The sequence below is a fragment of the Chrysoperla carnea genome, chromosome 3, assembly GCF_905475395.1.
Source record: "Chrysoperla carnea chromosome 3, inChrCarn1.1, whole genome shotgun sequence".
In the NCBI taxonomy this organism is placed as follows: Eukaryota; Metazoa; Arthropoda; class Insecta; order Neuroptera; family Chrysopidae; genus Chrysoperla; species Chrysoperla carnea.
In genome coordinates, this window is record NC_058339.1 from 66265234 (window position 1) to 66287865 (window position 22632).

General features: G+C 29.0%; 3 protein-coding genes across 6 annotated transcripts in view; 2 read left to right on the forward strand and 1 right to left on the reverse strand.

Moving 5' to 3' along the window:
• Nucleotides 1–2081: 2081 nt before the first annotated feature.
• LOC123295573 (protein PFC0760c-like) lies at nucleotides 2082–8735 on the forward strand. 2 transcript variants are annotated; one of them, XM_044876974.1, is made up of 6 exons: nucleotides 2082–2402; nucleotides 2992–3355; nucleotides 4269–4968; nucleotides 6044–6261; nucleotides 6664–7056; nucleotides 8197–8735. In XM_044876974.1, the coding sequence occupies exons 1-6, from the start codon at nucleotides 2276–2278 to the stop codon at nucleotides 8498–8500; spliced, it is 2106 nt and encodes a 701-aa protein (XP_044732909.1). In that variant the 5' UTR covers nucleotides 2082–2275; the 3' UTR covers nucleotides 8501–8735. The 2 variants fall into 2 exon arrangements, with proteins under 2 accessions (XP_044732909.1, XP_044732911.1); XM_044876976.1 differs by lacking the exon at nucleotides 6664–7056.
• A 2412-nt stretch (nucleotides 8736–11147) lies between these two features.
• Nucleotides 11148–14219, forward strand: LOC123295170 (ran GTPase-activating protein 1). The gene is made up of 7 exons (XM_044876412.1): nucleotides 11148–11308; nucleotides 11391–11578; nucleotides 11639–11953; nucleotides 12052–12499; nucleotides 13368–13630; nucleotides 13727–14067; nucleotides 14150–14219. Exons 1-7 carry the CDS (start codon nucleotides 11197–11199, stop codon nucleotides 14208–14210), a joined length of 1728 nt encoding a protein of 575 aa, XP_044732347.1. The 5' UTR covers nucleotides 11148–11196; the 3' UTR covers nucleotides 14211–14219.
• A 2662-nt stretch (nucleotides 14220–16881) lies between these two features.
• The window catches only part of LOC123295250 (solute carrier family 2, facilitated glucose transporter member 3-like), a 31388-nt gene continuing 25637 nt past the window's right edge, over nucleotides 16882–22632 (reverse strand). For 2 of the 3 annotated variants that reach the window (XM_044876520.1, XM_044876521.1), the window contains 6 exons: nucleotides 21427–21570; nucleotides 19468–19753; nucleotides 19126–19404; nucleotides 18472–18881; nucleotides 18023–18294; nucleotides 16882–17278 (listed from right to left, as the gene is read on the reverse strand). In XM_044876520.1, coding sequence (XP_044732455.1) covers nucleotides 17191–17278; nucleotides 18023–18294; nucleotides 18472–18881; nucleotides 19126–19404; nucleotides 19468–19753; nucleotides 21427–21570 — 1479 coding nt within the window. In that variant the 3' untranslated portion in view covers nucleotides 16882–17190. Of the gene's footprint in view, nucleotides 17279–18022; nucleotides 18295–18471; nucleotides 18882–19125; nucleotides 19405–19467; nucleotides 19754–21426; nucleotides 21571–21946; nucleotides 22027–22632 lie in introns of those variants that run through there. The other variant, XM_044876522.1, reaches the window with a different exon arrangement.

The following is a 22632-nucleotide window of genomic DNA, read 5'->3' on the forward strand; positions in this document are numbered from 1 at the left end:
CTCTTCTCCAAAAAATGGTGGCCAACTAACTTTAAACTTTTTATGTGTGTGTAAAATTCGAATTCAAATTGGTTTTAATAGAAAACAAAAAAATTGGGAGTACGTAAATCATTTAGAAGGCCAAGGAAATGTTTGAGTTGGCCACCCCTAGATGAATTTAGGCCAAAGCAACAAAGGATAAACCATGAGCTAGCTATAAGCGACAGAACTTGCAGGAGGACAGGACTTGAGGAATTACGGAAATCAACAAAAGAAAAATGTAATTTAAATAAACAAATAATTGTAATGCGTAAACAAATGAAATGTACGAAGATTGAAAAATCTGCCACTTAATCACGATTGCCATATAGTTCATTGGAAATTGTAGTTCATCGCCTGTCATTCTGGTTATAATTCGCCCTTAGACGATACTTATCCGAAACATTGAACAAATTTTCAAATATATTGATTTTAAAAAAATTCCATTAATTTCTCTTATTTCTTCAATGAACAACAAATTCTTTACGATAGTTAAATGTAACATGAAACTAAAAATATCGAATGCTTTTACGGAGACTGATTTTATGACATTAGGCGTCAAATGGTCTAGCAAAAACCAAATGTCTGTCTTTTAGAATTATTATTTTTTTCCTATTATAACACACAACTTCTTATTATTACTAATAATACCTATCATGAACTCTAATATTGAATAGTGTTAAAATTTATAACATTTTTTTGAGTATATATAAGTTTAGACACTTCTGTTATGAAAAAGTAATTGACTAATACCGAACAATGGCACAGCTGGACCAAAAAGAGCAAAAAACATCATTTAAAATTACTTATTATTGACAAATAACTTTTAAGTGACTCTAAATATTGCTAACTATTGTTATTAACAATAAATTAAGTATATTATTTGTAACTTTACAAAAAAAAGTATCCAGGTGCATTAATAATATATAATAATAATTCGGTTTTTATAATATTTTTACAAATAAATATGAAAAGGACTTTAGTAGCTGAGTTCGTAAGATTCAAAGTGCTTGAGTGAAAGAGGTGATAAATTTCGAATCAATTTGATATCTAAACATTGAATTCTGCTTTAATTTTTACCTTTATTGAAGAATCGTACAATTTAATTTTTACGTGTGTACAAAATAGTCATGCAAAAATTTATAAAGCAAACAAAAAATATGGCTAATTTTTTACGGATAAGCAAGCATATTTTGATAGCACAGTCATTTAATCTCATTTCTGCAGTAAACAGCTTGGTGCGCTAAGTCTGAGCTAAAATGTGAACATATGTGCAGGGCTGCTTTTCTTTGGGAGAAAATAACCCTTGCAATCCTACAGAAAAGCGTGTACATACGTTTATTAGACACAGCACAGCACACGCAAATTTTTCATAAGTTCATTTTTCGAGTGATTTGCAAATACATTTTGGTAAATAGCCTCGGATTTCATGCTAATTTCGTTGGCATATTAGTTTCCCATACAACAACATTCAAACGAAAGCACCTGATGAGCCAAGTCTAAACATTTATGGATATCAACACACCCTTACCTTTCTGAAAGTAGAAAATATAGGGCATAATTCTGTAGGAAAGGGTGTACGATTATGGTCACATAGCACAGCACGGCAAATTATTGCTTTCAATTTCACAGAAAGCCGTTACTCTGATTTTTTTAACGAAAACCTTGTTCAAAATAAAAAAGTTATCCTTAAATTAAAATATCTAGATATTGCCAGCCGGTGACCAGAAACTTAACATTTACCGAAAACGATAATAAAATTAAAAAATAAAAATTATCCAAAAAAGTAATCATGTAAAAATTTACAAAATTAAAAAAATCCCCGAAAAATATATCGCATACGGAACTCTAACCTCGCACTTGAAGATCATCACCTCTACTTAGTCGTTTCGGAAAACCGAAACCAGCACTTGAAACACAGCTATGATGCCATAGACACACCGCGTTCAAACTTAGAACACCCCTCTTTTTGGTTGGGGCTTAAAAATAAAAAATATTTCAGTGAGCGTTGATTTTATAATATTATTATTTGGAATAACAAATTCGAATCACACTATGAACAGAAAGTGTTCGAAAAAGAAATTATTAGCAAAAAAAAATTTAGGGATTATTATCTCAAATTATTTAATTTAATTTATAACTCCATAATTCGTACTTAAAATATATTGTACAAAAAAATTCATCACCATCATTAATGTGACTCCCGTGAAAATATTTTTTTGGCAAAACAAAAATTAAATAAAAGAACTACCGAAAAATGGGAATGTATGTTAAATGGTCATGGCTACTGTATATGGCAACTGCCATGTGGTCGGCTCTTATTATAAACGATTGGAATAATGATTTCCAAAATGGTAATGTCCAAGAGTTTATTAATGATTCAGGTAATAATTAAACAGAATATTGACGAAACGAATTGCAGTGAAGGAATGTCCATTGGCATTAATCAAATGTTAAAAAGGAGCATTTGTGATGACAACAACAAAATAAACAGTCTCTATTCCACAAGAATTTTTGATATTCTAAAAAGATGTTAATATTGTGCCAAACTGAGTTTATATATAATAATAATACTGTTTGCTCCGCCAGAGCAACCCGAAGATTTTCCTTGCCAAGGAAAACTGTACTTATATCTTTGTATACTGGTTGATTGCAGTACTAAGTTCAAACACTTAGAAATTATCATAGTTTGTATGTTATCGGCGGAGTTTTTTTGAAACAAAACGCAACTTTTTTCGAAACATTCATATTTTTGAAACAATGGTACCTAAAAGGGTTTATTTATTTTCTAATTGATTAATTTCAAGTATTGAAGCAGTTAGACGTAATAAAACATAACTTTTTACCTAGCACTTCCCATTCAATAATTGAATTTTCAGATATCAAAATCGGGTGTTTTGTGCCAAAAAAATTGACTCGGTTTCCTCATATAAAGTCAACATTTACAAATAACTTATATTTTATATTTATTAGTTGAAGAAACTATCAATGTTTCAAAAATTCAACCACAACCAATAATGGAAAGTCAAGAAATTAAAGAAGAGCCAATAATTCAAGAACCGTATAAATTAGTTAAAAAAACTATTTTAAAAGAAGACTTAAAATTTGTAGAACCAGTTTCGATTGTAAATGATACACCAACATCGAATATCTTAGACGAAAAACATGATGCAGTGGAAACTTCACCATCGTTCGAAATTATCGAAGATTTAAATTTGATTTTAAATTTACTCGATAGTTCGAAAACATGGTGGAATTTTAATTGGTATTGGAATTGTATAGCTTTTATTGTGTTAACGCTTATTTATATTGTTGGAAGAATAATTTGGAAATATGGGTAAATATGAAACATTAAGATATTTTTTTACTCTGGAATTATATCTAATGAAAATATTATAATTTTCTGAATTTAGAGGAAAAAAACATGCAACTTTATGAAACATATTGAACTGATTTGGTTTTGAACTTTTAAGCGGAAAGATTAGAAAGAAGTTAGGTTTACCGGAACAAAACCAACATCTTCGAGATTGGCAACGGATTCTTTTCTGAGCCTAAACAATGTTTCTCTATCTTGTTTTTAAGCATCTTGTCAGCTCCTTCAATTGCAGTATTTTTTTTCTAAAGATAAAAATCAATGCTATTGCATCAATAGAAAGGGGGGAAGTTTTAGAAGCCAAACCCTTTTGTTTATGAATAGGACGTTAGTGAATGTAATCAGGATAAACCTCACACTCGTGACATCTAGATCGACTACCACTTAGTGTTTTCACTCAAAACTTTAATCACATCAGGTCAAAAGTTATAACGGTGGATGTCTTCCATCTTCTGTGTAGTCTTTTCTCAAGAACCAGTGTAATAAGGGTGAAGGAATGAAATCTAAATTCTCCAGGTACCATTTTTTAACTTCCCCCTCAATACCTAAATCGACGTGTTTTCACTCAAAACAATAATCACATCAGGCCAAGAGTTCTTAAGAGTGGATACTTTTGAAATGAACACACACTTTATGAAGTTCACTTGTTCACCCATAAGTTTTTATGATCGATTAGGAAATTTAATACACATCTAGTTGACTTAAGATGCTTTTTGGGTGTTCGAAGAAAGATCAGCGTTAAATAGAACCAAAAAACATATACGGAATTACAGTGACAATATGTGGCTAAAGACCACACAAGAAACTTTTAAGAAGGGAAAAACTTCATAATATCGTTTTTAATATTATAAACAAATAAAGTATAGCTTTATTTTAGACAAAATAAAGTTCCGAAAAAAGAAGAAGAAGAACCATCTGAGGAGAAACCAGCAGCAATAATAAATATTACCAGTTCATTGACGCAACAAAAAAAATTAATCAGTAAAATTCCCACTTACAAATTTAAACATTCCATATCTGATATGGCCGTATCATCTACAAATCATCAAACAAATACCGGTGAATTCGCCAATTTAGATACTTCAAATCTTACGGATGTCACATTAAAAAATAATCACTTCATACAAGAAATTAATGACTATAAGAAAAAACTTAACGATGAAGAAGAAATGTGTTTTAATTTACGCCAAGAATTAATTCATATTCATGATGACCATGAACGCGACCGTGAGAATTTAAATCGCAAACTTGAAGCAGTCACAATTGAAAAGAAAGAATTGAGTAAACAATTAGCAAGTGTCTTAAAAGAAAACCAAACTTTACGCACTGATTTGGATCAAATTACATTATCCAGAGATAATACAACGCGGAAATTGAGTCGTATCAAAGAGGAATTACGGAAATCAACAAAAGAAAAATGTAATTTAAATAAGCAAATAATTGTAATGCGTAAACAAAATGTTAGTTTACATCAAACTTTGGAACGATGTCGACGTGAAATGAAACAACATCAAGAAAAAGTTAGCGAATTAGAACGAGAAATATTACAATTAAAAACACGTTTACAATGTGCAACGGTTAGTAGAGAGCTATTACGTTTTAATCGAAAAATTTAGGATAAAAAATTTGTCGAATTTAAAATATTTTTTTGTTAAAATCTTACTTCTTCTCGCCCTTTAAGTATAGTAAGGCCACAACAAAAAGTTTTCCTAGTTTAAAAAAAGGTCAATGCTAAGAGATATATATCATCGTAAAAATTAGCACAATAAATTTTGCCATAAATATTATACGCCGATATTTCTGTTGAAAATATATCCCGTTTAATTAAAACTATTCTAAGGCCTTCCAGCAATGGCAGCCTCACATCAAATCTTCTTAGGTTACTTTCTTTAATGTCCATCTGCAAATCAATTTAGCAACAAAATTTCTTTTCAGATTTACGAATTATAGAGCGCTTAGATTCGTGATAACTTCGGATGAATAAATATTGATTCTTCTTAGCCAACTGAACATATTTCTAATTCATGGTAGTTCATCTGATTTTTACGAATACAAAAATACTAGCTCAACCCGAACGGAATTCCGTATTGCGGTACTCGTGGCTAAAAATAGGCCATAGAAATAATATAATATCTATAGTTATTTACTTTGTTTTTATTTATAGGCAATTTTATTACAGATATGACATACAAATTACGTAATGAACAAAATTAAATGTTAAAATTATTTCTCTAACCTGTTTTTTCCTAAGTGATGCATTTTTAAATCGTGAATTAATTTTGTCAGGACCCAGCACGATAAGTTTGAAAATGAGGGATAAATCATGAAATTTGATTAAGGAATAAGGAAGATATCACATGGACAGGAAAAAACAGGCTAATTTATGTTTCAAATCACCAAGGGCAGGGCTTGAGCACAGGAAAATAATTTTCTTCAACGCGCTTCCTAAAAAAAAAATCGAGCCATTAACTGTTTAAAACAAAAGAAATTTTCATTCATTAAACTTTTATTTGTTAAATTTTATCAATATTATAAAGTAACTATTAGGAAAGTGTTTCTTTTTTTAACCTTTTTTCCTACTTTCCCTTAAATTGGAGTAGTTTTCAATCCATTTTATCTGTTATTTTTATGTCTTTATTTTTCTTTCGATAGATAATAAATAAAAGAAATTCTACGATGAAAGAACATTCAGAAGACTTATTAAAACCAACAAAAGGCATGAGCCACATGAATACTGTAACTCCTGAAAAATTGAGCCCAACAAAATTATCCAAATTTGATATCTATTCAGATGTAAAAAGTCGTATTAAGAATTTAGAGAATGATATTGTCAATTGGGAAACCAAAAATAGTGATCAAATATTAATAAGGTATTTTCATTTCTTTTATTGGTCGCGTTTTCAGAAGGGCAACATTCTTAGTTAGCCACTTTTTATTCTAAAAGAGTAGGTACAAAGAGCTTTTTAAGAACTTTCTTATTCTGCACACGCACGCCGTCTTAATTCCTTTTCCGATTTAAACTTATATAATAAATTTAGAAAATCAAAAAAAAAAATACAATTGCGGTAAATAAAACCGCCATATCCAAATTTTCCACTTCATAAATTATCATATTTGTGTTGGCATTTTGATCTAAGCCGGCTCCAGTAGCGACTAGCCGGTGAGGTTCTGCATAAGTGTGATTACTAAATTCTTAGTCTAATGATTTAGGATTCTAGGCAAATAGTGACTTCCTTCGATGTATTTTTACCCTTGGAAGTTTTTTTTTATAGTGATCAAATCATAAAAGCCCAACAAGATGATTTACAAATATCAGAAATATTTCATACATGTTGTGATAATTCAAATGATGATAGCTCTGAGTATGGTTTAACAACAGATGCTGTTTATTCGGATCATATTGTTACATTTTATCGTGAAGAAGAGTTTCAAGCTGCATTTACAGATTCTACCTCCACGACTACAACATCTGATGATGTTACAACAAATGGAAAACGAAGTAATTCAGATGAATTAATTAATATTAATGATCCAGCATTTGAAATGAATTTTAATGAAGAGTATAATCGTTTAATGGAGAAATTCCAACATTCTGAAACATCAGAATCAAAGGGCATTATTACGAAGCAAACAACGTTTTTAAAAAAATATTTCCAAGATACAAGGTATATATTTTTTATAAATGAGAAGCTCAATGGAATAAAAGCATTGAAGTGACCTTATGCCTTTTTTGCTCCGATTGTGTTTTTTTTTTTAATTTTAATTAAGTTGAAATTCTGGAAATTAAGATGTAACTTATGATTATAAAAATAGGTGGTAAATTTTAGCCTGATACACTATCTCAATTTTGAGAAAAACTAATTTTTCTGAAAAATTTCGCCAGCTCGTGCATTTCAGTCAATCATCGGACTTTAACTTCTTTTTTTTTTTAATTGGAAGTTTTTGTGTATTCTTTCGGATAGTGCGAAGTATTTTTTTTCAAAGCCTGATTATGAGCCGAAACATTGCAAAACAAAAATGCAAAAAACTCGTAAAAATACAAATTATGCATTTTTGTTTTGCGCTATTAAAGTTGGAAAATGTATTTATTTTTGTATATGTCTATGTGTGTATAGGCAAATACATATACAGATATGTATAACTAGATGCATACGTGTGATTTTTAATGTAAAGGTGTTGTTTTTTAATTATTGTTTTTTTGAAGAATATGTTACGAAATTAAAAGAAAAAGCAGTGTTAAATGTTCAGTGGATCAATAATATGAATTGTTAAGATCAATATTTTCAGCTACATATATACGTACATGATTTTTGACAATTAAATTACAATAATATTTTTTATATAAATGAGTACATATTCCAATTGTAATTTAGCGATTTAACTTGAAATCCTGTCATTTTTATGACTTGTGACCATGGGAATTTTTATTCAAAATGACTTCAACTTCAACTATCATTTCACAAAATTTGAATAAATTTGACCGAAATGCAGATTACATATAATTTGTGCCAGGTCTTTTATCGAATTTATTATCAAAATCCGCTAGATTTATCCAACCAATAATTAAGTATAAAAATTTGAATATAATTATTTTGAGATCAAATAGCTGCCTAAAGCCTCAAATTATAATAAATTTTAAGCATTAGATATCCTTGAAAAACATAAAATGGATCAAAATGTATTTTTTATTTTGATTATTGTTTTCCTCAAAATACACTTTGTGAACTTATTCCCTTATTCCATTCCATAATATTCCATTCCAATTTATTTTAATTTGTGTTTTTGTGTGTGTGTAAATTTTTCAGCAATATCCAAGACGGCTTCAACTATTTCAGTAACGATATTGAAAGTATATTAAATAACAAGAATAACGGAGCGATTTTGTCAAGTAAAAAATGTTGTTTATCCGTTCATGTATGCCCAGAAAAATCGAATAACATAAACAATAATCAACAAGATAATATATTACAAAATTCATTGGCGTACAAACTATTATCAACTTTTGATCCATCTTGGCAAGCTGGACCCAAAAATACACAGAATTCTTCACCAAAATCATGTAGTGATAAGTGTGATGATAATAATAGTGATTTATGTTCATTAGATTAGAAAATGGAGGTTAATATAATGGGTGAATTAAGATGTTTTTGGTTACTAATGGTCGGAATCAAAATATGATACATACTCAAAATTACTAAATTTTTGAAGCATTGGACAACAGACCAGAAAAAACTGATATTTATGTACAATTAGTATCTGCAAATAAGTTTCAAGAATGTATATAAGCCTCAAACATTTTTCTACTCTTTTCTGAGTTTAAGCTGGAACATACGTGTCTCCTCTTTGGTAACGATTATGAAGCTTCTTTGAGTTAATTAATTTTTTGTACAGTTTAATTTAATAATTTGTTATTGTATTCAAAATATAATTACACATTTTTATCATTTTTTTCATGTTATTTAAGTTATTATATATTTTCAGTGTTAACTGTTATTCACTCTTCAATATTGGGTCTTCGCAATGGGCACATATACTTATCCAACTATAACAAAACAGGTATTTTTGGTTTATATATGGGGCAAACCAAATATTTCTGGCCTACAAATTCCATAAAGTTAATAGTATTTTAGCATAAACACATAAATTTTTAATTAACAAAATCAATGAGAAATCTAGGTCCAGGGAGATCAGCTGTCCTGACCTACCCCCGGTGTCCTTTCGGTAGGCCCATGGAATTGGGCTTAAAAGATGAGCGCTACAGTGGCAAAAATATAAACCAATGTTGATAAACAAACACCTGTTGTCAGTGACATTATTTCCAACTAAATTTGACTTATAAACAAACGATTGGTATTTTTTTGTTCGAAATATTTAACATTTTTATCGAAAGCTAACGTAATTTAGCGCCCCACAAATTTTTTTTCGGATTAATTAATTATAAATGTTTTTTAATCCATTGTTAGTCGTTTGTTCTTCATTGTGTGATCATTTAAATTATATGTTCGATCGTTGTTTATTTATTATTTATTAAACAATTATTTGTCATTAAGTTAGCCCCCCATACTATTGATTTCCACTTTTTGCTTCGTTAATGTATTTTAAGAAATTATAGACCTTTTTCATGAGAAACAAAAATGCTTTTTGATAATTTTTATGAAAATACAGGTCGAGTAGAGCCTGTAACTCAAAAATTACGCATTTTTAACAATAAAAACACTATGAAAAAATTGTTAAAAAGTCACAATATTTGAAATATTTTAAAACGATTTTTTTTGACTCCACCGCACACGTGATCTGTGAATGTGATATCAATTTTGTGTCATCGCCAATGTTTACGTTAGCTTGTATCGAAATACTTAATTAAAAACCATATAAAAACCGTGATTGAATTCCGTCCGTCGATAGTTTCATATGAACTTACCGATAATTCCAAGCGTTTATTATAAAGGTTAAATGTATAAACCACTTGAAAAAGAAATAAATAAATTTACTAACAAAAATTGATAATGCTGATTAATAAATGTTCACGGCTTTGGTGTTAAAAAAGGCGCTATATTTATATACGTTATAGTGATGGGGGCGAATAATGTATTTTATAGATTCGCGAATGCGATTGTTTATTTCCAATGTTCGTGAATGGTAGCTTTTAAATGAAGCGATTCTTCATGAGCGTAAAAGAGTTCCTCACATAAGTATATAAAATACAACGGTGTACAAACCGTATAGTCTAAGATCCCAATTAGGATCGACCTTCACCCATCTGTTTACCGGATGAAAGTTATTTTTTATGAAATATAAAATGTTAACAAATATCCCTGCAATGGGTTGCCTAAAAAAATGTGGTCCAGACTACTTTTAGTGAAAATATCAAGAGTAAAATTTTTAGAAATTTTTCACTGACTTGCATATCTTACGAATTTTGATCTACTCGAAAGTAAAAGCCATAAAGAATATGCAGCAGCTATGTTGTTTGCCTTTTTTCGTTCACTATTATCGCATTTATACAAGTTGAAAATAGTATATACGTGCATCTGTTAATTCATTGACTCGCATATCTAAATAAAGATAATTTTGTTACAATTACGGTGGCATATGATTGGCCACAAAATATTGGTCAAAAATAATGTTTACAAGCTTTCCAAGTTTTGATATTTATATTAAAAATGGTCTGGACCATATTTTTAAAGGCAACCCGTTACAGGAATATTTGTTAATATTTTACATTTCATAAAAAATAACTTTCATTCGGTAAACAGATGGGTGAAGGTCGACCCTAATTCGGATCTTGTACTAGTATAACCGTCCATAGAAACACACCATGTGAGCCCATTAAAAGAAAAATTCAGTTTGTTTTGATTTGAGGTTCTATAATTGCATTTGTCAAACTTTGAATATTAGAAGTTTTTTTTTTATTTTTAATAAATAATTGTTAAAAAATTATCTTTTTTTTATCCAAATATAAATAAGTAAAAGATATAAATCTTATTGTTAAAAAATTATCTTTTTTTTATACAAATATAAATAAGTAAAATATATAAATCTTATTACTTGTTTTTTCATTACGTATCCGTATTTATTTTCAGTTTCTTTATTTTTCAAATGTTAAAAAATATGTGAATCACGAACGCGAATATTCGTCACATCACTAATATGTTGCAAAAAAAAACCGTTTTTAACGGATATTGTAAGTTGGCAATAAATTTAAATATTATCCATTGGCTAACCTGTTAAAACTCAACACCATCAAAATATTGAATATTTAAAATTATTGAGTGTGAATTTTTTTAAATAAAATTTTATAAAACATGTCGAACTTTAATATTGAAGATTTAACATCTGCTTTAGCAGATACAAAAGTGAGTCAAAGTGGAGTGAGCTTTCAGGGTAGATCTTTAAAACTAGATACAGCAGAAAGTGGTATGTAAACTTTTTATAGGTTATAATAAATTGTTGATGGCCGTGCATTTTATAAATTATATATCCTTTTATGTTTATATAGCAAAAGAAATTATTGATGCCATTAATAATTGTTCAAAATTAGAATATTTAAATTTAGAAGGAAATACATTAGGAGTAGAGGCTGCTAAAGCAATTGCAAAAGCATTGGAAACACGATCTGAATTAAAACGAGCATTATGGAAAGATATGTTTACTGGACGAATGAAATCCGAAATTCCACTTGCATTGGTACGTATTCAAAGCAAATTAATGTGTAAACAAATTAGTTTACTTAATTTATTCATATAGGAACATCTTGGAAAAGCTTTAGTCACAGCCGGCGCACGATTAACCGAACTAGATTTAAGTGACAATGCATTTGGACCTATTGGTGTGGAAGGTTTAGCATCCTTGTTACGAAGTTCCTCTTGTTATAATTTACAAGAATTACGCTTAAATAATAATGGCCTAGGAATTACTGGTGGAAAATTATTAGCAAAAGCTTTGATGGATTGTTATAATAATAGTAAAACTTCCGGTTCACCACTTGCTTTGAAAGTCTTTATCGCTGGACGAAATCGACTTGAAAATGACGGAGCTACTGCCTTAGCGGAAGTTTTTAAGGTAAATATTTTAAAAGAGCAGTTTCTGAAAAGTAAAAAAAAAACTTTTTGTATCAAAAGATCCAATTTCTACAAAAAAATATTAAATAATTTTTTTAGACTATTGGAACTTTGGAAGAAATCGCAATGCCTCAAAATGGAATATACCATGTTGGAATCACTGCCTTATCGGATTCATTTACACATAATAAAAATTTACAAATATTAAATTTAAATGATAACACAATTGGGCCTATTGGATCTACAGCAATTGCTAAAGTATTACCACAATTACAAAATTTACGACAAATTAATTTTGGTGATTGTTTATTAAAAACACAAGGCGCCATATCGATTGCAAACGCTTTAAAAAACGAGCACACGAAATTAGAGAATTTAACATTGGATTCGAATGAAATTCGTACAAAAGGAGGTGTTGCTTTGGCAAAAGCAATGCATAATAAAACAAATTTAAAAACGTTTATTGTTGATGCAAATCAATTTGGTGAGGAAGGGTGTGAAGAGCTACGAAATGCCTTAAAATCTTCGGGAAGATCTTCAACATTAGGTATGTCTTATAATCTCTTATAATTTAAAATCTGCTCTAATTTTTAAATCAATAGGGAATATTTATGAAATTTAAATTTGGTTCAAATATTTTTCTTCCATAACTTTAATGACTGGACATTTCAACTAAACCATTATTTTAGTAATTAATATCTTTTTAATTACATAAAATTAATTAATTAAAGTACAAATTCAGTGAGGGCATTTAAAAATTTCTAAAACGGAAATTCAAATTTTTATACGGACGTGACATCAAAGTACGGGCTTGTCAAATTTGTTGACATACTGTATGATATTAATTACTTGCATTTTATATAATATTGGATTAAATTATACTATTCTACGGCTTTTTATTAGAAAACTTAATAATAACGAGTGTAAATTCTGTGTTGTAAATTAATTTTTTTAAAGTGTAAATTATACATTGAACTGTCAAAAATTGACAGATCACGTACTTATACGTCATCAACATAGAGCGCCAAAAAACTGCTTTTAAATATCTTAAAATTATAATATATTTTAAATATTTTTTTACACTCAAATACAACATTTTTAAGCAGTATTTATATTTTTTACTTTGTTATAACGGTGTAAACAATGAATTAAAAATAAATAAAAAAATGCATTAATATGATCCCTATTTTCGTATCATAAAACTCGCCCATCAATGAAAATTCAGTTCAATATAAAGAAAAATTAAAAAAAAATGGGTAAATTTGCTGAATGGCTGCATAGTTATCTATAATTTCTTAGAAAATATTTGTCTAATAGTGAATTAAAATAGATTTCCGTAACTTATGGCTTCTAATTAGTTTAGAAAAAAAAAAACCGAGCGAATTATATTAATTTTCTTCATAATTTAATTTTAGGTACTTTGGATGATGACGAAGAACCTGATTCAGAGGATGATAGCGATGATGAAGAAAATTGTAAAGAAGAGGATGAAAAAAGTGACGATGAAGAGCACAATGCAAGCAAAATTAGTTTGGATACATCAATTATAAATGGTAATGCAAAATCGGAAATACAAGAGCCATCACAAATACTCAAAGAATTTTTGGATAAAACAAGTGAAGATGCATTTTTAAAATTAGGAAATGATCGGAATTTATTAATTGTTAATGAAATAAAAGTAAGTTGGTTTTTAAGTTATCAAATGTGATCTTGAGTGATAAATACATCGCCTGTCCCTCTAAGAGTCTGATCAAAAATTGTATCCCTTTTTCAGAAACATATCAATGAACCATCCGATGTATTTATAGATAATGCTCTACCAATTTTAATGAAAGTAGCATCGTTAAGTAACAGTAAGAATGCAGAAGTTGTAAAATTCTCATTAGAGTTGACACATTCAATCTTGGAAATACTCTTTGGTTGGTGTACACAGCCAGAAAAATTATTAGTTCTAAACAATGCGATAATTGTTCATTTGGGTCTTTTAAAAGGTGAAGATAAAAAATTTAAAATTACATGGAACTTAAATGGTTGTGCTTTGGCCTTGGAATCTGCTGTGAAAAAGAATTATTTTCATCCATCTACGAAAGAAACATTAAAAATGTTTATGCAAAGGTAAGTAAATTATATTTGTCTAGAAATTGAAAAATTAATGTAATTTTTTATATATTTTTTTTTTTTTTTTTTGTTATTGCAGATTTGATAATGTGAACACAGTGGAAAAATCCACAATCAAAAAATTAGAAGCCGCTTTATAAAAAACGCATGCTGGAATTTCCTTATTTATTTTAATCATAAAATTATTGGGATTGTGATTTTATTCGTTTTTCGTTTCAATAAAATTATATGATATTTTTATTAAAAAAAATTGTTTATTTTTGGCATTTCCATGATATTTATTTTAAGGTATTTCCAAATTATTATTACGTTTGTGAAGAACTTCAAGAAATACACAATTTTAGCAAAATGAATCCTCAAAAATCAGCTGAATTATTTTGAGGATTTTTCACCATGGTGTTTTTGAGAAAATCGTTACGTAAGTTGGAGAAATTTAACTTGCATCTTCGTAAGCATGATAAAATAAAATACACGGTTCCGGCGGTTTTTCTTCGAACTCTCTTAATATAATCACGGTTGTTCTGAAATTCGACGCATACATTCCTCAAATCCTTGGAAATATTTTTCTTTAAAATTTTGGGAGAATCACCATCGGGTTCTAAAGTTTTTTGATAAAATACGCGTGAAAATGTTTGAAAGTCGTTTGATATTATCAATGCCGTGCATACATTTACTAAGTAGATAGATCAGTCTTTCTCAAAGTGGGCGATTACACCAAAAAATGTAATTTGCAATTGAAACCTATCTACTACACTACATCGAACATCGAAAAGGTCATTTCGATTTAAAAGAACGTTAGTTTGGAAATTTTTGTATCGATATAACTAAGATGGTAAGTTTAAAGTGAAAAAGAGGACTCAAATAAATTAAAAAAACAAAAATATATTATTATATAAACGTTTTTTTATTTTAAGCTCAATAGAGAATAATATTTTAAGTATTTTTTAACACTACAAGAAAAAATTCACAGCACAGTTGAGTCTCTAAATTCGACAAAAATTGTAATAAACATTTACAGTGTGACAATCGAGTGAAAGAGTATTATTATTTATACACTTTTGTCATAAAGTAAATACTGCATACAATATACTATTATACAGTGAGATATGTTTATCGTAATTAATATTTCTTTAAATATAGAATGGACAATTATGATTGTTAGTACAGTAAAACGTTATGTTTTAATTTTATATGCATGCGGTATGTATTTTTTAGAACTATATAGTCTAGGTCTGGGTGTAATATTTCATAGTTATTTCGGAACGACTGGAAATTTTTTCTTAACTGGAGACTTGAATGAATAGAATAAAAAGAAGATAAAACGAATAAAAAATCAATTTGTCCGACGATCAAAAAGCAAAGAGTTCATCGTCCGATTGCAATTTGGAAGGTGTCGTTCAACAGAAAGTCCATTGTTGATTGTCGAACCCCTGATCGTGTGGATAAGTCTGTCGTAAATTACAGCCCTAAATAGTTCTAAAAAATAAAACCTGTAAATTTATTTATTATATGGAAGTAGTGCAAGTGTTTCTTAATAGCATTTCTTCATCCAAAAAAAACTTTTGTAAATAAGGACACATTTCAAATTTTAAGAGTTGGGATAATCAGTTTCTTAATTTATACTCAAAAATTAAATACCATCCATTAAATTTTATATAAAAATACAAATCGCGATAAGTTATACAACTCGTCAACTCTTCAAGTTAATTAATTAATTTTGAATCAAAGAAAACAAAAAATAAAATAAACACAATCAAATATACTGCATATTAGAAGGCACGATAATCGAATTTATTACATTTTAAATAACGTAACTTTACGTAAATGACTTTTTTAACGTTGTAAACTATTTACGACGCATGATTACCCAACCCTAAATTCGTATGATTTTTAGTCTCTGAGTTTCTTTTGATTAATAAGCAGTTTTTAGCGTCAAATAATCATTTGGGTAAATTCATTGTGATCTAAATAATCTAATTTTAAAGCCAGTGTCGGAATTAATTAAAAACATCTCTAATGGTAATCATAATAAAGTTCAATTCATTTAACGCCAAAAACTATTTTACTAAGTTAGGAAAAAATTTGTTTAACCAAATATTCAGTTCACCATATACACCGAATTATCAGATACAGTTTTGGCACATAAAAACGAAAAAAAACATATTCACAATAAAAAAAATACGACTTAAACCTAGAAGAATTACGAACTTAAAAAAGACTTATAAAGGCATACAAAACGAAAAAGTATATTATATAGGGTGTATACGGTTAACTAAATTTGTGAGCAGGCTATAAAATACTACTGTATTTGTGTCTAGATACAATTTTAGTACTTTTAGAACCTGAATTTGTATTTAGACACACTTTTAAATGTTTAATTGCATACAAAAGATACTTTGAAATTTATATCGTGTTTAATTTATATTTTATATTAAAAACTTATTTAGACAATAAAATTACACTAATATGCTAGTAATTGCGCCTGCGCCTCAGCTTTAGTATCGGTAACGTCCTCCGATTAATTTGACAATATTTATTCAAAGCACAGATTATAATTTTTAATTTAAAAAATAAACTATAATCTGTGATTCAGAGTATCTTTCATAACACTGATGAAAATAGATTTAAATATTTTATTGAGCATTTTTCATAACATATAAATAAAACTTTATTTAAACTGAATGTGAATTTCAACTGTAAATAAAAAGTATAATAATTTTTCTTTGATAAAAATATTTAACATAAAAAAAGTATAATAATTTAAAATTAAAAATGTCTTATAAAAACAATATTTCAAATATAATATAATCATTATTTGGATTATATTTCGTTCCCCCCGCCTTTATAATTATTAAATAGTTCATTATAATTAAACACATATAATTATACAAATTGTGTATTTTTTTAGCTGTTCGTAAAACCGACGCTTTGTACAATACTTACGAACAGTATTAAAATATACAAATTTTATAATAAAAACTTATTTTGTACCACATAAGAAGCACATGCTTTAATTTTTTGTAAATAATAATTCTTTTAGACGACGCAGCAGCGTTGTATCGAAGACTATAGCCGTCCATAATTGACCAAATCAAAAATAATTTGATGTGTGCTTGAAATTTACTTTTTCGTTTGTCGTGATAATCCATGACTACATATTTGTGCAATTTCAGTGACATCACGACCTTTGGTTTCTGGTAAATATACTCTGAAAAAAAAAGGATTTTATTATTAAAATTTTTGTAAATTCTAAATAAGAAGATCCTATAGAAGATAAATAAAATATCAAATCCATCCTAAATCGATTTGAATTATCTTCATCAATCTTTGACTCAAGAGTCATCTGTTGATCGAACGCTATTAATTTAGACCGGATAATAGTAAATAACCAGACTCGAATAAAGTCATATGAAATTCTTACACAAAAAACGGTTCGCGATTTTTCTGCTTTTAATAAGACCATTAAGTACCATCGAATTTATAGGACTTTACGTATCGTACTTAATGATTAATTTGATAAAATCGCATCCGTTTTAGGGTTTGCCTACTGCTGGACATATTTAGAGAAACGTTTAATAAACATAACATTTTTCTCTGTTCCGGAAAGTCTACCTGGAAAAAACCTGAATGTAACTTTCGGTAGGTTCGAATAAAGGATTCTGCAATCTAAGATAATTAGAAAATTTTAAAATTTTCAGTTTTTATTACGGAAAAAAGAATTTAAAAAGATTCCTTATAAAAAAAGTACAATGAATACAAATTTTAATAATTTTGAGCGTTATTTTTTTTGTTTAAGGTAAAAAAATGAAATGTTCGGTACTTCGTGTTCCCCCCTCTTGCTTTTATTACACATTCTGGTCTTCTTGGCATACTTTCTGATACAGAGAAAAATTATTTTTTTTAAAGTTCCTCTAAATATGTACAGCAGTATAGATAAAAAAATAAAACTTACCGTAAAAATAAAAATAGTAGAACACAAACGCCAGCAAAGATTAGAAATGAATAAGCACCAATAAAACTAGATAATAATGGGAAAAATAATCCAACTAAAAAGTTTCCAGCCCAATTACACATGCTACCCAATGCCATAGCTGCAGGCCGTGGACCAACATCAAATAATTCTGATCCAATAAAATATGGAATGGGACCCAATCCAAATCCATAGAAGAAAACATATGATAATAAAGCTATTATACATACAAATGGCATCCATGGTGTGAAAGTCTTAAAAGAAAAAACAATATTATTATTTTTGAAGTTTTTCTAAAGTTTACAGCTTGTATTTATTAGAACTCTAGTACATACGTTTTACATGCGGAATACGCATGTGCAAATGTACTTTATTTATTTTATAGAGTCCTAAAAAAGACAATCTGTAGAAAAGTAAAAATTTTTACTTACAATATAGGTAATCGAAAATGAAAGTATGATAAGACAAATCGCAGCTGTAATACAGCTGAATAAAGCTAAAGTTCTTCGACCGGTACAACTCATTATTGGAATAACTATGAATGAAATTGCGAAATTCATTATGCCTGCGCCAATATTAGCATACGCAGCTTGTTGTGGATTTAATCCAGCACTTTTGAATACGGATACGGAATAATAAAATACCGCATTGATTCCACTACATTGTTGGCCACCTTGTAATGCGCACACCAATAATATTGGTAATAAAAGAGATCTATCTTTTAAAACAGTTGCAATTGTCCATTCAGAATCGCATTGTTCGGCGAGATGTTTTGAGGTTTTTAGTAATTCGATTTCTTCAGCTAATTCATGTGCGGGAACGCCTCGTAGTTTGGTTAATTCTGAAATCAATTAATTTCATTAGATTTTACAATTTTATAAATGACGAAAAAATATTCTTATGCGATATTTTTACGATATTATAATTATAGAATGAATCCTATGTATTGACAGCATACCGCATGCAACTTTACTATGGTTAAAATTTTAACCGCTAGGCGTCATGATCAAAGTTGTCAGTTGTCAACAGAGGAAAAATTAATTTTTTTGGAACTTTGGGTAACTTGTGGAATACAATTACCATACCTTGAATAGCATACTGAGGCTCATCACGTATAACAAATAAATATTTTGGACTTTCTGGTAAAAAGGGTAACGCTGCCAATCCAATCACAAGCAATACTGCATAAAATGAGATTAAATAATGCCATGTAGTTGGTAAACCCAATATGAAATCTAAGCCTAATATCTGACTAATTAACAATCCAGTCGTTAATCCTAACGGACACAATACACCCATGGCACCACGTTGTTGAATTGTTGCTAATTCTGTTAAATACATTGGCATTACACTGGTGGTCAAGCCTAGAGACAAACAAAAACAAATTAGTTTTTAATAACAGAAACATAAAAAGTTAAATATCTTACCTCCAGATATTCCAAGAAGCAATCGTCCCAAAAGTAATAATTCCACGGATTGAAACGATTTACTGAACATAAAGCCTGTTGCAGCAAGTAATGCTAATATGTATGCACAGACTAGTGCTCCTTTTCGCCCAACTCGATTTGCAATACATGCTCCAGATAATGAACCAGTGACACCACCCACAATAAAAATTGACACAATACATGACCATAAAAAGTTTAAACCACCTTCGGAAAGTGTTACATCATACTGTTGATAAATACTGTCGTTACAAAATTGTTTGATAATCTGGAAGCGAAAAATTTATTAATGATTAGTAACCATTGATTACGTAGCCAAAAGAATCAAAGTTTAGGGCAGCAACGAAACAATTTAATATTTAGATATCAATCAGTGATGGGACGAATGTTGTATTTTGTACATTCGCGAATGTGAACTTTCAAATGAAGCGCTCGCAAATTTTAATGTATTAATACATATAATTCTTCATTAGTGTAAAAGAGTCATTCGTATATGTCCATTAAAAACAGACCGTATAAGTACATTAAAAATACACCGAATAAGTCTATTAAAAACTTCAGCTTGTTTTGAGTGAGGGGTTAGTTGGCTATAATTGCATTTTTCCAACGGTCAAATTTAACTGTGATTAAAAAGTTATACAAAAATGTGAGTAAAGCACATATTAGTGAACTTTGGACTTATTTTTCCGACTTATTTTATATGTCGAAAATGTAAAATTCTAAAGTCGTGTGGTAAAAAATATAAATATTATTATTTTTATCCCATGTATATGAAATATACATAGTATATTAAGTTTAGTCCCAAGTTTGTAACGCTTAAAAACATTGATACTACGAAAAAAAAATTGATATAGGTATAGAATCACCTAATTAGTCCATTTCCGGTTGTCTGTCTTGCTGTCTGTCGTCTGTCCGTCTGTCATCACGATTACTAAAGAACGAAAAGAGATATCAAGTTGAAATTTTTATAGCGTGCTGAGGACGTAAAAAGTGAGGTCGAGTTCGTAAATGAGCAACATAGGTCAATTGGGTCTTGAGTCCGTAGGACCCATCTTGTAAACCGTTAGTGATAGAACAACAGTTTAAATGTAAAAAATGTTCATTATAAAAAAATAAACAACTTTTGTTTGAAACATTTTTTCGTAAACATCATTTTTTACCCGTGAGAGCCCAAATTATGCGCAAATTGTAGAGTATGTATGTTATGGCTTATGGCTATATCAGTTATGTGTTACGTGATAGAGTAATGACACTGTCTTTACATGGTATTTAAACAATTAACAATTGTTTGTTTTCACTTGTTTTAATTATATATCGTTTCTTGCGAATGTTAAAAAAATAAGCCAATATTTGCAAATGCGAATGGGAATATTTGTCACATCACTAAATAACGAATATTAATACCGACAAAATTTTATGTTATAAGGTAAGGTTTTTTTTCTTCAGGATTGTAAAAAATGAGTAAATTGATGGGAAATTTTTTTTCAAATGCATCATTGTGTTCGTTCATATCGTTCAATCGACATATCGTTCAACCAGATATAAGTTCTCAAAATATTTCAGTGAATCCCATTCTGTTTCCAATTAACGTATCATGTTCGAAATAATTTTGGTGTAAAGTTTTTATCCAGTACTACAATCGACTACTTTTTCCCAGATTTCCAAATCACAAGGTTTAAAGTTACAGGGGAGTGCACAACCTTTTTCGTTTTTTTGGAGCTTCATAATGTCTGGCGTTTTGTTTATTTGGGGAGAAGAATCATTTGTAACTTTTTATTCTTCTCTGAATGGGCTATCCAATAATACCAAAGTTACCAAAATTTAACAGCGGATGGTAAAGTAATAACGATGCTCAATTTTTGAAACACAGAAAGAAATTTTGACCATTCACAATGGAATCCTAAAAACGGGTGAAAAAAGATAAAGATAAATATTACTTACATCAGCCGGGGCATTCATCACACCAATACCCCATCCACAACTCATGGCTAAGCCGACCATTGTGGAGAAACCAGAAAGGAGTAATACAAAACTCCATTTTGCAGTTGGATATTCTTGATTTAGATTTAAACTGCTCGCTGTACGCTGTAAAAAATTTAACTGTTATAAATTTTGTCACAATAAAAATGGTAAAAATTTCAAAAATTCACAATTTTTCCAAAAAATTATTTGAATAAAAAAACTAATACCTGTAAAAAAATTTTGGCAGTAAGAATTTTTGAATACCCAAAAAATAAAATCAAAACAATTTATAATAGAAAGAAAAAAATGCTTTTTTTTAAATTTGGAACTAAATTTTCCGTCTACAATGGAAAATGACGATGCAAGCATATGAAAAATGAAAATGACAAAAAAAAATAATTTATTAAAATGAAAACGATAATTATTAACCAAAAAATGATAATACAAAAAATATGATTTGGGGTTTTTTTCAAAACAGCCAAAATATTACACACATTACTTTTATCATTTCGTGTTTGACTTGAACTTCTTTGGAAAATACTTTTCAACAATTATTTATTTATTGAGTATTTAATTAATTGAGACTAATTTTTGTTAATAATAGACAATTGCAAGTCATAAAATCGAAAAAAATTATGAATGTATTATTTTGTTATTGCCAATAAACGTGTTTTTTAACTATGTGTGTTTATATCAACTCTGCACGAAATCACGAATAATTGTAATATACATACACACTGAAAATAGATCAATAAAGTCCGGCGAACATGGGCGTCAATAGTGTGTCTAGGATCAGACGTAGTATATGACAGTCATTTGAGAACGGTTTTGGAATGCTATTAATCGTGTCTAACAACTTTTACTCATACAGCTGGGAGAAAAAGATATCTGAACACGTCATGGTAGAAAAGATTCGGTTCACTAACCAATTCTTTTCTTTGTCTTATATGCAAGGCACGAATTTAGAAATTTGGCGGCACTAGGCAGTTTAAAAAGTTACTCGTCTTACATTACAAAAATCTGTCAATAAAGACTTAGAGCTTTTAGTCGTTGAGCCTACCGTGTACCTTTTGTCGTTAATCGAGGTCCCTTGAGAAAAAATTGACAGCATTATTTACCCTTTCTTTGAGTATTTCACTACTATTTTTTACCCTTGGTTAATTCATCAAAAACTTTTTTACGATG

Bases quoted from the DNA above. Each gene is read 5' to 3' on its own strand.
- LOC123295573 (XM_044876974.1), top strand. From the start codon at position 2,276: ATGGGAATGTATGTTAAATGGTCATGGCTACTGTATATGGCAACTGCC. The intron at 2,403-2,991 runs GTAATAATTAAA...TATATTTATTAG, and splicing joins AGAGTTTATTAATGATTCAG to TTGAAGAAACTATCAATGTT. The intron at 7,057-8,196 runs GTATATATTTTT...TAAATTTTTCAG, and splicing joins AAATATTTCCAAGATACAAG to CAATATCCAAGACGGCTTCA.
- LOC123295170 (XM_044876412.1), top strand. From the start codon at position 11,197: ATGTCGAACTTTAATATTGAAGATTTAACATCTGCTTTAGCAGATACA. The intron at 13,631-13,726 runs GTAAGTTGGTTT...TCCCTTTTTCAG, and splicing joins TAATTGTTAATGAAATAAAA to AAACATATCAATGAACCATC. The intron at 14,068-14,149 runs GTAAGTAAATTA...TTGTTATTGCAG, and splicing joins TTAAAAATGTTTATGCAAAG to ATTTGATAATGTGAACACAG.